The sequence below is a fragment of the Vitis riparia genome, chromosome 4, assembly GCF_004353265.1.
Source record: "Vitis riparia cultivar Riparia Gloire de Montpellier isolate 1030 chromosome 4, EGFV_Vit.rip_1.0, whole genome shotgun sequence".
In the NCBI taxonomy this organism is placed as follows: Eukaryota; Viridiplantae; Streptophyta; class Magnoliopsida; order Vitales; family Vitaceae; genus Vitis; species Vitis riparia.
In genome coordinates, this window is record NC_048434.1 from 23,902,242 (window position 1) to 23,915,138 (window position 12,897).

General features: G+C 32.8%; 2 protein-coding genes across 3 annotated transcripts; one reads left to right on the plus strand and one right to left on the minus strand.

The window, feature by feature from the left end:
• Positions 1-1,461: 1,461 nt before the first annotated feature.
• Positions 1,462-2,832, minus strand: LOC117913357 (UDP-glucosyltransferase 29-like; the record flags this gene model as incomplete). Its single annotated transcript, XM_034828297.1, has 1 exon — positions 1,462-2,832. A coding segment is annotated over one exon (1,371 nt), but the record flags the coding sequence as incomplete, so codon positions are not given.
• A 6,056-nt stretch (positions 2,833-8,888) lies between these two features.
• Positions 8,889-12,688, plus strand: LOC117912218 (pentatricopeptide repeat-containing protein At2g13420, mitochondrial-like). Of its 2 annotated transcripts, none has more exons than XM_034826726.1 (2): positions 8,889-10,653; positions 11,828-12,688. In XM_034826726.1, exon 1 carries the CDS (start codon positions 9,058-9,060, stop codon positions 10,633-10,635), a length of 1,578 nt encoding a protein of 525 aa, XP_034682617.1. In that variant the 5' UTR covers positions 8,889-9,057; the 3' UTR covers positions 10,636-10,653; positions 11,828-12,688. The 2 variants fall into 2 exon arrangements, with proteins under 2 accessions (XP_034682617.1, XP_034682618.1); XM_034826727.1 differs by having other exon boundaries at positions 12,028-12,688.
• The last annotated feature ends 209 nt before the right edge of the window (positions 12,689-12,897 follow it).

The following is a 12,897-nucleotide window of genomic DNA, read 5'->3' on the forward strand; positions in this document are numbered from 1 at the left end:
AACTTTTAAGATGAATTCAGTTGCTTTATCATATTGATTGAGAGAGAGAGAGAGAGAGAGAGAGCTCAAATTCTTGAAAAGTTAGGGTTTTAGGACTAAGTTGCTTTCAAGCCAAAAACCTGAAGACATTGTGAATGTGAATGGGAATTTTGAGGAAGAAGATAAAACGTGAAAAAAATTAATCAATCGTAAAGAATAGGGGGAAAAAGTGAATTAGTTTAGGTAGTGTTTCCATCATTGTAAATGCAAAAAAGGATTAAAAAAAGAAGGAAACTAAAAAGGATGAAAAAGATAAAAGTGAAAGAAGAAAGGAAAAAATTGCGGAACTATAAAGAAAAAAAAAAAAGTTGAAGTAGTAAAAACAACCAAATATGCCATCCTTTTATATTTTAAAAAGTTAAGGACATTTTTTACATGTTAACTTTGTATTAAGAATTTTTAAGTGGGTGGATAACTCTAAAAGGAAGTGTTTGTATAATTTCAAAAACAAAAGAAAATGAAGGCCATTTTTGGTAACTATTTTTTAAAACAATTATGAAAAATGGTTTTTGAGAACAGTTTTTAAAAATTATTATCTAATTTTTATAGAATAAAAGTTTGTTCTGAAATTCAAAATGTTTTTAACCTATTTTTTAATATTTTATATATGTTTTAAAAATAATCTTTATATTTAGTGTTTTATTTTTAATTATTTTATATATTTATATAATTATTTTTTAAAATAATCCTCAAAAAATAAATGAAAACAACATAAAATAATTAAAAGATGTTCTTTGAAAACATTCTAATTTTTGTTCTTAGGAACAAAAAATAGAAAACGGTTTTTAATTATTAAATGTGTTTTCTTTGTTTTTTTGTTCTGAAAAATAAAAAACTATTCTATAAAAGAATTCCCAAACAGCCTAAAGTGTCTCAAAAGATGTTATATATACATAGCTAGTTAGTAGACGGTTCCCAAATAATTTATAATTCACTTGGCTCACTCTTGCACTTCAGTTTTAATTTTTTTTTTCTTATTTTTATTCTTGAGCAAAACTCGATAATATTAAAAATTTAACATAAATCAAATGAATCAAACAAAACTAGTGTTAAATGACTTAATTTATGTCATTAAGTTTTAATTAATTTTAATTTAATTAAAATCAACCAATTCCACAAATAAATTAGTTTTAATTAATTCGAATTTATTTAAAATCCACGTACTCGATTGCTTCTGTATCAGTTAAAAACCGATTTAAACCCAACCATTGGGACCAATAGGCCCACTGAATATTGAATGGGACAATAAGGATAACTGCCAAGGGAAAATCCATGGGATTTTTCAAACTGCAATATCATTGCCCAAAGAAAAATCAAAATAAAACAAGAGCAATTGAAGGCCACCAGGGAAGCCCATCAGTTTTATTATGGTTTCTGAAGAAGGCAGATAGTTCGATCAAATGAGGAGAACTCTAACCAAAGTTAGGGAGTTGGAGACTTTGAACTGGCCGCCCCATCTCCTTTACACAGTTGCACCAGCTCCTCCACCACCTCAGCTATCTCTTCTTCTGCTTTCTTTCTCATGCTTTCACTCATTTCTCTTACCTTTCTGCTTACATTTTCCCCAGATTTTTCAACAACCACCTGGTTGATCACCTTTGCTATCTCTTCTCTGTCAAGCCTCCCATTCTCATCTCTCTTGACCTCCACACCCACGCCAACACTCTCCACCACTTTAGCATTTAATGGCTGATCAAGATGCATTGGAATGGCCACAATTGGAACTCCAAACTTCAGGCTCTCCATTACAGAACTCCATCCACAATGGCTCACAAACCCACCAGTGCTAGAATGATTTAGTATTTCTCTCTGTGGAGCCCAATCTTTCACAACCTTTCCTCTCTCGCCCACTCTGCTAAGAAACCCCTCTGGCAGTGCCTCTTCCACACTAGTAATTTTGTCTCTCTGAGGAAACCTCAGCACCCAGATGAAGCTAACCGTACTCAGCTCCAGCGCATGAGCCATCTCTTCCATCTCCTCTTTAGACAGAAAATATTCACTGCCAAAGGAGACCAGTACTGTTGAGGAATCTTCCTTCTTGTCAAGCCACTCAATGATTTCCTCTTTCTCAAATTCGTCGGTGGTGTGTTGAACAAGTGGGCCAACAGGCACCACCTTCTTCTGAGTTAGACAAGAGGCCTGATCTATATGCTTCCCCTCAAGATCCCTGAAAGTCCTCATCAAGATGATGTTGGAGGACAGTTTCAAGCATTGGGCAGCCCGTGCCTCATCGGTGATCTCATTTGCAGAAGAGTCAGCCAAATGGTTGAGCATTTTAATCCTCTCGGAATCCTGAAGAGGGATCCCTGTAATCGGTTGCTCCTGAAGGAGAACAGACAAAAGGGTGGCTCCGGTGCTTAAGAACAGAACAGCAGGAATATTTTGGGAAGAAGCTGCAACTGGTGCCCATGGCTGGAGGATATCATATATAATCAAATCCGGGTTCAGAGTTGTTAGGATGTTGGCAAAGCCAGGGCTTGCCATATCAAAGGCCTTTTTGAGGGTGGGCATGAGATGGGGAGGGAGCCCATTGGTTGTGTGGTAGTGTGGAGGAAGGTCAGGCAGAGATGGAAGATGGATTTCTACTAGTTCTATTGAAAGAGAGTCTTCCTCAGTGAGTTTACCTTTGATGGAACTGAGATTAACAGGAGTAGAACAAAAATATATGTAGAAGTTCCTCCTTGAAAGCTTCTTAGCCAGCTCTAGGAATGGAGAAATGTGACCATGAGCCAACCATGGCAGCAGTACAACTTTCATGCTGCTTCTAACATCCATGAAACCCACGGGGGAGAGTGAAGTTTACCCTTTCAATTGCTGGCCCCTTCACATATACAGTGAATACAAGAGTTGGTCTGTACAGGGCAATTGATGAAAATTAGTGGGAATTGAATTTCAGGGATTAGAAAAAAAATGGAAAAAGTAATACATTTAAAGCAATTAATGTGATAGTAACAAAAATGGAATGGCATTGTATGGACAAACAGAAGTTGAAAGTCCACACCATGCTAATTAAAAAGAAATTATTGCAGTTAATTAAAAAGGAAATGACAGTCCTCCAATAGGGAGGTATATCTTTAAAAACTAAGGTACAGTTTGGATACTTGTTTATTGCTATTTTCAAAAATAGAAAATGAAAACTATTTTCCAATTATATTTTAATTTTTTTTAAATATTATACCTTTTTATGATTTTTAATTTAATTATTTTAAAAATAAAAATTTAAAATGTACTTTGTAATTCAATAACAAATATAAAAAAAATGATGTAAAATAGAATAATCAAAAGAAGAAACCAAATGAGAATAAATAAGAATACTTAGAAAAAAAGTATAATAGAATTTCATTCAACATCTCCCTTTTTACAAAAAGTTATAAAGAAATTATATCAATATGGATGATCATCCACAAATTACCGTATTACATTAGATTTTCATTTTTACAACACTTCCCCTTACATGATCATAAGAATAAATACCACAAAAAATAAAAACTTTTTTTTAGGAAAATGTTCATCATAAATAAACAATAACTTCTCACTAATAATGCATTATGGTGAAAAATTTTAGTCACAAGGTTCGTAAACAAAATCCAATCCCTAATATTTATGATATACGAATCTTCTGTTTTGTCACAAAAAATTAGGAGTTGGTGGATGAAATTGGAATTGTGTTAAAATAATCACATTTTATGATGCACAAAAAAAAAAAAAAAAGGAAATCTATATAGAAAATAACAAAATTTTGTGACTAGATCCTATCATTTCATCACTAAGGGAGATATATATATATTATGACATGAGTTTTCATCATGAAAGAGGCATCTTTAAGTGATGAGATTTTTTTTTTACCACTATATAGTTTCATCACCATTTTTATGATAAAATTTTTCATCATAAAAAAAAAGATATTTTTTAGTGACGAATCTAGTTTTATGGAAAAAGTTAGGAATGTTTTATAGAGTTTGGGTTCATTTTTAAAGTTACAAGTTACAACAACTCTCACTGACACCTATCTTAGACCTATAAGGAAGACATTTTAACCCTTTAATAATTGTAGTATTTAACTTGTAATTTTTGTGATTTAAACTCATAACCTTTCACTCTCCAACCATTCCTTTTTATCATCTATAAACCAATTGCTATTAGAAAAAAGTATATTGTACTTCTAAGTGAGTTCAACATTATAACTATATGCTTTATAATCATCTCGAATTAAAATTATTTTTCATAATTATATCAATAAAATAGTAAAAGGTTAAGAAAAAAATTAACGATTTCAAATCAATTTTCATAAAATTATCAATTCTTATTTGCATACAAACATTATTATCTTTAAAAAAAATGCTAAAGAAAAAAAAATTAAAATAAAATTAACTATGTCAAAATGAATAAACTTACAATTAAGTTGATTTGGTTTGTGTTTACCTTCAAAGATTTTATGTGATTTGGTGATTTTTTTAATAAGATGATTTTCCTTTTGTTTTTCTAGAGATTAAATCCTTAAATTTACTTTCAAATTAATCTTAGATCAATTAGGTAGTAAAAAGTTTATTTTCTAAAAGACAATGCCACCTATTTCGTTCAGTACGCAACTTTCAAAATTTTTAAAATGAATTATGGTTTTGAATATACATGGATCAATTTCATAGTTCCAATCAATGGAATCTTTATAGATGAATTCGTATGAATTAAAATGGGATTTACTAAATCCCTACATACAAAATTTTCCAAAATATGGTTCTCTATTGACATGCACTCTTGATAGTTCATTGTACCTTTGAACTTGTAAATTAAAATATGACCGTTTAGAAACTCTTTAAAACTTTTCTAATTATTCCATGGTATTGTGGACTTCTTGAATTTGATTTTAAATTTTATTCGAGTCAAAAATAATTTTCCAATTAGAAGATATAAATCAATCTTTCAAAAGGTTTAGTTTTCATTCTATTTTTGACACTCAGTTTTGTTTTGCAAAATTATATTACTAAACAACCTCTTTAATTTCTTTGGACATATTTAATTTTTGACAATTAAAATATTAAGAAATAATTTATGGAACAAGAGATATGATTTTTTTTTTCTTGTACCCATTGCATAGGTATTCTTTGGGAGCTAAGGGATGCTTATTTAATTTTAAGCATGATATGTATGTGATCTTCCCCTATGATTATTTTTCATATAAAATAGACATATTAAATGAGTTATATGAATTTTTGTAGGATTTTAGGAAATCGCTAAGTTAATTAAAAAAAAAATCAATTTTTGCATGCCTTGGAAACATGCTATGTTGTGGACCTATTATGACCATTATGAAATCTGGTACTAAATGACATTTAATTAATTAAATTTTTCCACTTGGATGATAAACTACACGTATAAGAGATGTTCCCTAAATATTTATGTGATAAAATTCAACTTTTAGATATATTTTCTAGAGTCTTCTTTTCTAATCACTTGATTTTTCTATGAAGTAACCCACTTGTGGATAATTTGATATTAATTGGAATATAATTAATTGATTTGGCCTCTTGAATATTAATCTAGACATGTTAAAGATGTTACCTAATTCTTATTTTGATGAGATAACACTTCTTGATATTTATTTGGAGTTTAATTTATGAGCCAATATTCTACCTTGTAAATGAAACTCCTTTGCTTTCGATAATTTTGTCATTTTTGAACATGCTTGTAAGCCTTCCTTGATTTGAGACATGCTTTGTATATATATATATATATATATATGGGTTTAGTTTTTAATTATTCTTTAAGCTCATTATTATTCTTTGTGAATTAGCTTCATTTCAATGAAAGCTATATTATACATTATCAATGTACACTTTCTTATCTTATCTCCTTATCACTATTTATTAGTGTGTTTAATTGTCATGATCAATTTGTCTTACTTTGTTTGAATTATACATTGTTGTATTCTTACCTCTTGATTCTGGGTGAAACACATGTTGTGTATATTATGAAATTATTACTTGTGAACTAACTCTTTTGTTTTATGGAACACTTAATATGCTAATAAGGTACGTTCTTCACTCTCTTTGACTGTTGATTATTGAATGTTTATGATTTGTTTGAATATTCCTTGGTTAAGCTTTCACTATCATTCTAATATACTTCATCATCCTTGATATCCATTAATTAATCAATCAATCAATCAATTACCACAAGGCTTAGAGAAGTGCTACGGTTTATCACTATACCTTCCCATTAGATAACCTAACCCCCAAACTTAGACTTGAGTTTTCTCATACTTGAGTTTTCTCAGACTTGTTTTTCCTTTTTAAGGAGACACACTTAGTGTTTTCTTTCTTATTTTATTTTTCCTTTTAAAATAAAACAAAAATAAGTGATGATTCCAAGTCTTTTTTCTAAAAATTAGTTTTTCACTAAAAAAATGAGTCTCGTCATCGAGTAGAGATGAAGCTTGAGGATAAAGCTTTACTAAATGGACGTCAAGAGTGCTTTTTTGAATGGGGTTATGAGTGAAGAGGTTTATGTTGAGCAACCTAATGGTTTCTAGGATCTGGAATTCTCTAATCATATCTAAAGGTTAAAGAAAGCCCTTTATGGATTAAAGCAAGCTCCTAAAGCTCAGTATAAGAGGCTCACAACCTATCTTTTGGAAATTTTTTTTTTGAGAAAATGGGAGTTTATAGAACCTTGTTTATACATAGGTCCAAGGATGAGTTATTAGTGGCTCCAATTTACGTCAATGACATTGTTTCTGGAGTCACCTCGAGTGACCTTGCCCTTAACTTTGCCGAGGATATGAAAACTAAATTTGAAATGAGTATGGTAAGTGAATTAACCTTCTTCCTAAAATTTGCAGATTAGGCAACTAAAAGATGGAACCTTCATTTCAAAATCTAAATATGTTACGAAGTTAGTTAAGAAATTTGTTATAGAGTCCACCAAACACTCTAAGACACCTATGAGTACTACCACTAAGCTTAGTAAGCATACATCTAGAAAGGATGTTAAGAAAAAAAATTTATAGAAGTATGATAAGAAGCTTATTATACCTCACAACAAGTCGTTCTAACATATCTTTTAGTATTGGAATTTGTGCTAGGTACCAACCAAACCCCAAAGAGTCACACTTAATTTCTGTTGAAAGAATTATACAATATATTTTTGGGAGTTTAGATTATGGTTTATGGTATTCTTATGATTCTTCTCTTATGATTGCTAGTTATTCCAATGTTGACTGGGTCAGAAATGTCGAGGATAGAAAAAGTACATTAGGTGCTTGTTTTTTTTTTTTTTTGGTGATTGACTTGTGGTTTGGCTTAGTAAGAAACAAAATTCTATATTTTTATCTACTGCCAAAGCTAAATATATTTCTACTAGAAGTTGTACACAACTCTTGTGGATGAAGCAAATGTTGAAAGACTATGAAATTGAGTAGGAGACCATGAACATACATTGTGACAATTGTAGTGCTATAAATATCTCAAAGAATCATGTTTTTCATTATCGTACAAAATACATTGAAATTCGTCGTCATTTCATTAGGGATCTTGTTGAAAAAAAGGTTGTCTCTCTAGATTTTGTCCCTACTGAACATCAATTGGCAGATATTCTTACCAAGCCCTTAGATTCTCTTTGGTTTGAGTTCCTTAGGAAATCCCTAAGCATATGCCTAATCGATTGATCTTCAAGAGTTATAAGCCTTAAAGGTGTTAAGCTTATTTGATTCATTGTGTGCTTTCTTTTGGCCTTCTTTTGTTTAGTTTGGTCATATGATTTTTGTTTATTTACTTGATATATTAGTGTGCTTTGAATGGGTTATGAATGTGCTTTGAATACTCTTCGATTATCCAATGAGCTTCAACGAAAATGATTTTCTCTAAAAGTTTGTGGTTGAGAAAAAATAAGTTAAAAGAAAAAAGAAGTAGATCATGGGCATGGGAGAGAAGAATGGGAAAGGTGTTTTTAAGTATTTTTAAATTGTAGGTGGACGTATTAATAATATTATTATTTTTAAGTTGATGTATAAATAGGATGGATATAATTTGTAGGATGAAAATATAATTTTTCTTCTTTCAATTTCAAAAGTAATTGAAATCTTTTAATCAAATATCTCTTTTATTAACTTTTTAAAAGTTAAAAGGTATTTTCTTTTTTCTTTTTTATTTTGAGTAACTTTTGTTTTGCTTTCACTAAGTGGGTGTTTGGTAAACCAATTTAATAATTTATAATGTCTTAATAACTTAATTTATTAATTAAATTGTGTATATTTAGTAAAATAACTTAATAGTATGACTTAAAGTAAAAAAAAAAAAAAAACAACTTTATGAAATAAATAAAAATAATTGATTTATTATTAAATTTACATCTTCAGTTTACTTTTTTACTCTCATTTGCCCTAGTTATCTTCACAATCTCATTTTTTACTTCATGACTTTCACTGTTTCTTGACCTCCTTTGCCATAATTATAATTTATGAGGACAAAATATATTAATTTGATTATCTACTATAAGTTTTAAGTTAATTTTATCAAACAACCTTAATACTTAAAATAAAAATTAAGTAATAAGTTTTAAATCGAAAACTTAAATATAATTTAATTTAAAATCAACTTGAGTCATTAAATAATAAGTATTAAGTTTTACCAAATACCTTATAATTTTTTTTACGATTACTATGAATAAAACAAATGTAGAAACCATAATCAAGTTTTTTAAAACTTTTGACACACCAAAATTTCTAGGAAAAAAAAAATAAAAAAAAAAATAAAAACATTGTTTTTTAATTACCCGTTCACTGGTGACTACAGCTTCAGCAAATATGCCAATCCAATGATCCGTCAATCTGTCTGAGTATAAAACATTGCTTATAACATGTTATGACGCAGAATGAGAGGAAGGAGCAAATCCATGAACTGGCGGAGCCTCCAATCATTTTCAGGGACGAAGATTAGACTCCAATTCGGATTCACTCGGATATTCCAGCGGTCCTGCCCCTTAAACCACAGAAACACGTCGTGAGAGACACACAGAGACAATATGGCGTTGAGAGTGGGGCATAGTCGCTGCATCTCCACCTCTATTGCACTCAAACTCCAATTTTTTTCTATTACACCCTGCCACTTCTCATCCATCCCCCAACCCCCAGACGACACCCTTTCCACAGGTCTTCCTTCCCTCCAGCCTTCATATGACGCTGATTTGATCTCCAAAATCCTCCTTCAACATCACAACCCTTTCCACGCTATGGAGTCCTCTCTCCAGCTCAACGGCATCGCCCTCTCCACCCACCTCGTTCACCAGACCCTTCTCCGCCTCAGAAACGTCTCCAAAATTGCCCTCTCCTTCTTCCTGTGGGCCAAGGACCAAGCCCATCATAGCCACGACGTTGTTTCCTACAACCTCATTATCGACATTCTCGCAAAAGTTCGGCAATTCGACGTTGCCTGGCAGTTCATCATCGAAATGGATCAAAATTCCCTGGAGCCCACCTCTACTACCTTCCGTATTTTGATTCGGAGGTCGGTTTCGGCTGGGCTCACGCGCCAAGCTGTCCGGGCGTTTGATGACATGAGTTGTTTTGTCGAGAAGGATGCGGATTCTGATGATTTTTGTTATCTGCTCGATACCCTCTCTAAGTATGGGTATGTGAAGCTTGCTTCACAGATTTTTAATCAAAGGAAGTTCAAATTCGAGGCTAATGCCAAAATGTATACTATTTTGATATATGGGTGGTGTAAGATTAACCGAGTTAGCATAGCGGAGAGGCTGCTTGGTGAGATGGTAGAACGTGGGATTGAGGCGAATGTTGTTACATATAATGTGCTTTTGAATGGGATTTGCAGGAGGGCGAGTTTGCACCCTGATGACAGGTTTGAGAGGACAATTCGGGATGCAGAGAAGGTGCTCGATGAAATGCGCCAAAGGGGGATTGAGCCTGACGTAACAAGCTATTCCATTGTTATTCATGTGTATAGTAGGGCTCATAAACCTGAGTTGACACTTGATAAGTTGCGGATGATGAAAGATAAAGGGATATGGCCAACCGTGGCAACTTATACATCAGTGGTTAAGTGCCTTTGTTCATGTGGGAGACTTGAAGATGCTGAGGAGTTGGTTTCTGACATGGTGAAGGATGGGGTTAGTCCATCAGCAGCAACATATAATTGTTTCTTCAAAGAGTATAGGGGGAGGAAAGATTCAGATAATGCTTTGAGGTTGTATAGGAAGATGAAGGAAGAATATTCATGCTTGCCTGATATGCACACTTATAACATATTAGTGGGAATGTTTGTGAAGTTGAACCGCATGGAGATTGTGCAAGAGATATGGGATGATATGAAAACGAGTGGAGCAGGACCAGATTTGGATTCATATACGCTGTTGATCCATGGATTATGTGAGAAACAGAAGTGGAAAGAGGCTTGCCATTTTTTTGTGGAGATGATAGAGAAGGGATATCTTCCTCAGAAAATCACTTTTGAGACACTTTACCGGGGCTTAATACAATCTGATATGTTGAAAACCTGGAGGAGATTGAAGAAGAAGCTTGAGGAAGAGTCAATAACATTCGGTTCTGAATTCCAACATTATCACTTCAAGCCCTACAGGAGATGATGCACAATTATCATTCAGGTGTGTTGATTTATATTCTAAAATGTATATGTAACCTTTAAAGACAAATGAATTCATTCATGCCCTATGGTCACAGCCCTTCTAGAAATACTTTAATTATTCAAAAGAAAAAGGAAAAATAAAAAAAAACTAGTAAAAATGGTGCAATCTTTATTAGTTGTGATGATTAACCTATGAATAGGAGTTCTAGGTCTTCAACAATCAGACTAGTGCATCTGCACTAAATACTGAAAGTTTGTTGCTGGAAATCTCTACTGCTGAATTTATAGCATTGAAAACTCCAAACCGCTGAAAGGGCAAATCCATCATGAGGCTGATACAATGAAGGCAATGTAATGTTGTTAGGTAGATTAGAATCACTTGTTGCATGCACATGCAGTTCTTGGTGATAAGTTGGCTGGCTGCAGCTTGATTTTTCAGTCCATTTTAATTGAAAATGGAAATTCCAATACATAACATAGTGTGTATTGATTATGGTAATACATTTGTTTGTTAGGATCCAATATTGGTTATGTTAATACATGTACCCTTTTTCTTTTCTTTTCTTTTCTTTCCTTTCCTTTTTTTTTTTCGCTGCCTTTTGTCCCAGAACATATTGAGTGTACTTGTTTATTTTCCATTTGACAGTTTCTTGTTTTCTTGCAGAAAAATATATTCCGAAAACCTTGACAACTTATTTTGTTTCTGTTGTTTTTGTGAATTTGCTGCTCTGAAAATTGGCTAATGCCATAAGATTCTAAGAACTCTATGAATGAATAAATTAATTTTTTGATTTATTTCTCTTCATCAATTTATGCTGGTTGTTTTATTTTAATCCCTCTTAGATCATTTCTTCATTTGTTGGATGAATTAAACCATTTGCACATGAGCTTCCATTCTCTTTTCTCAAACATATTAATAATAATATTATTTGGTTCTGATCGAATATGTTTGAAGACATTATGCCTATCAAACAAGAGAAAACATTATCGGAAAGCTTGAATGTTGAAACTTTAAATTTTGATGAATGAGACTGGTTGATGGCTTGGGTTGCTGATTAACCAGCACAGGGGGTCATTATTAGAGACTGGGGGGTTTAATGTTTTACCATGATCTATTGCTTTTGGGATAACTTATGTTGAAATGGCTAAAATGTCTTGATTAAATTATCTCTTACGGCTCTCCTTCCCAGCAGGTGCTAAAGAGGTGGATTGCAGTTGGGTGAGGATTAGGGTTCAAGTCACTTGAAGTTCCTGCATATTTATAAGCAAGGAAAAATCAGTTATTAATGATGTCTATAATTTGTACATAGCTGCTCTTGTTGGCAAAATTTGAGCTGTATTTGGGAACATAACTGCTTTGTCAAAACTTCACCAAGTTCATCTACCTTTTCAGACTTACAGTCACGAGCTTCATGCCGGCGATGCCACAGGACTGCTGGTCATGACTTATTTTTTGCTGGTGTCAGTTATCTTACACCAAAAAGCACATCCATGGTACAAGGAAAAAGGAATATGCTGCATATGGAATATGGGAATATGAGAATTGCAGCCATTTCAATATGGGTTGCAACTAAACACTTGCTGCTGTTCCACACATTTTGCTTTCGGTTGTCTAACGGTGCCAAAGTGAATCAGACGTACTCTTACAGAGAATGCAAGGCTTAATTTTATATGAGATTTGCCCATGGAGTTTTGAGAGACTGAGCTATTTAACGTGAAAGGCACAGATGTTATGTAAGGAATGAAGGGAAGAACATGAACAGTGAGAGGTCATCTGATTCAGGTTGAACACAATATAAGCACTAGAGGAAGGCCAGAAAGGTCATAGGCGGAGGCTGTGAAAATTGACATAATGAGATTAGCATGTATGACCATATGATTTAACTTCAACCTATGTCCTTCATATCAGACAAGCTTGTTGGTTCTTGTTCTCATGCATACCCGTACGTATTATAATCTCCTCTATAAGTGGGCCTTTATTATATTTTTGTGAATGATCTATAGTTCATCACTGATGAGCTTGGCTAATTGTCAAAGGGGATTTCCATTTCTTACGAATGACATTTTTGGTTATAAGTGGGGATGGCAATGGAGCGGATTTTTTCGGGTACCCGCCCCGTCCCACCCCTAATGAGACGAGTTTCAATTTTAACAAAATGGGTTTGGGATGGGTTTGAAAATTTTTTTAAAACCCAAGGTAGGTTCAGGTATTGCCTTGTCTCGTCCCGTCCCGTCCCGTCCCGATTATATATAAAATTAATTT

Coding starts and splice junctions, on each gene's coding strand:
- LOC117912218 (XM_034826726.1), top strand. CDS start 9,058: ATGGCGTTGAGAGTGGGGCATAGTCGCTGCATCTCCACCTCTATTGCA.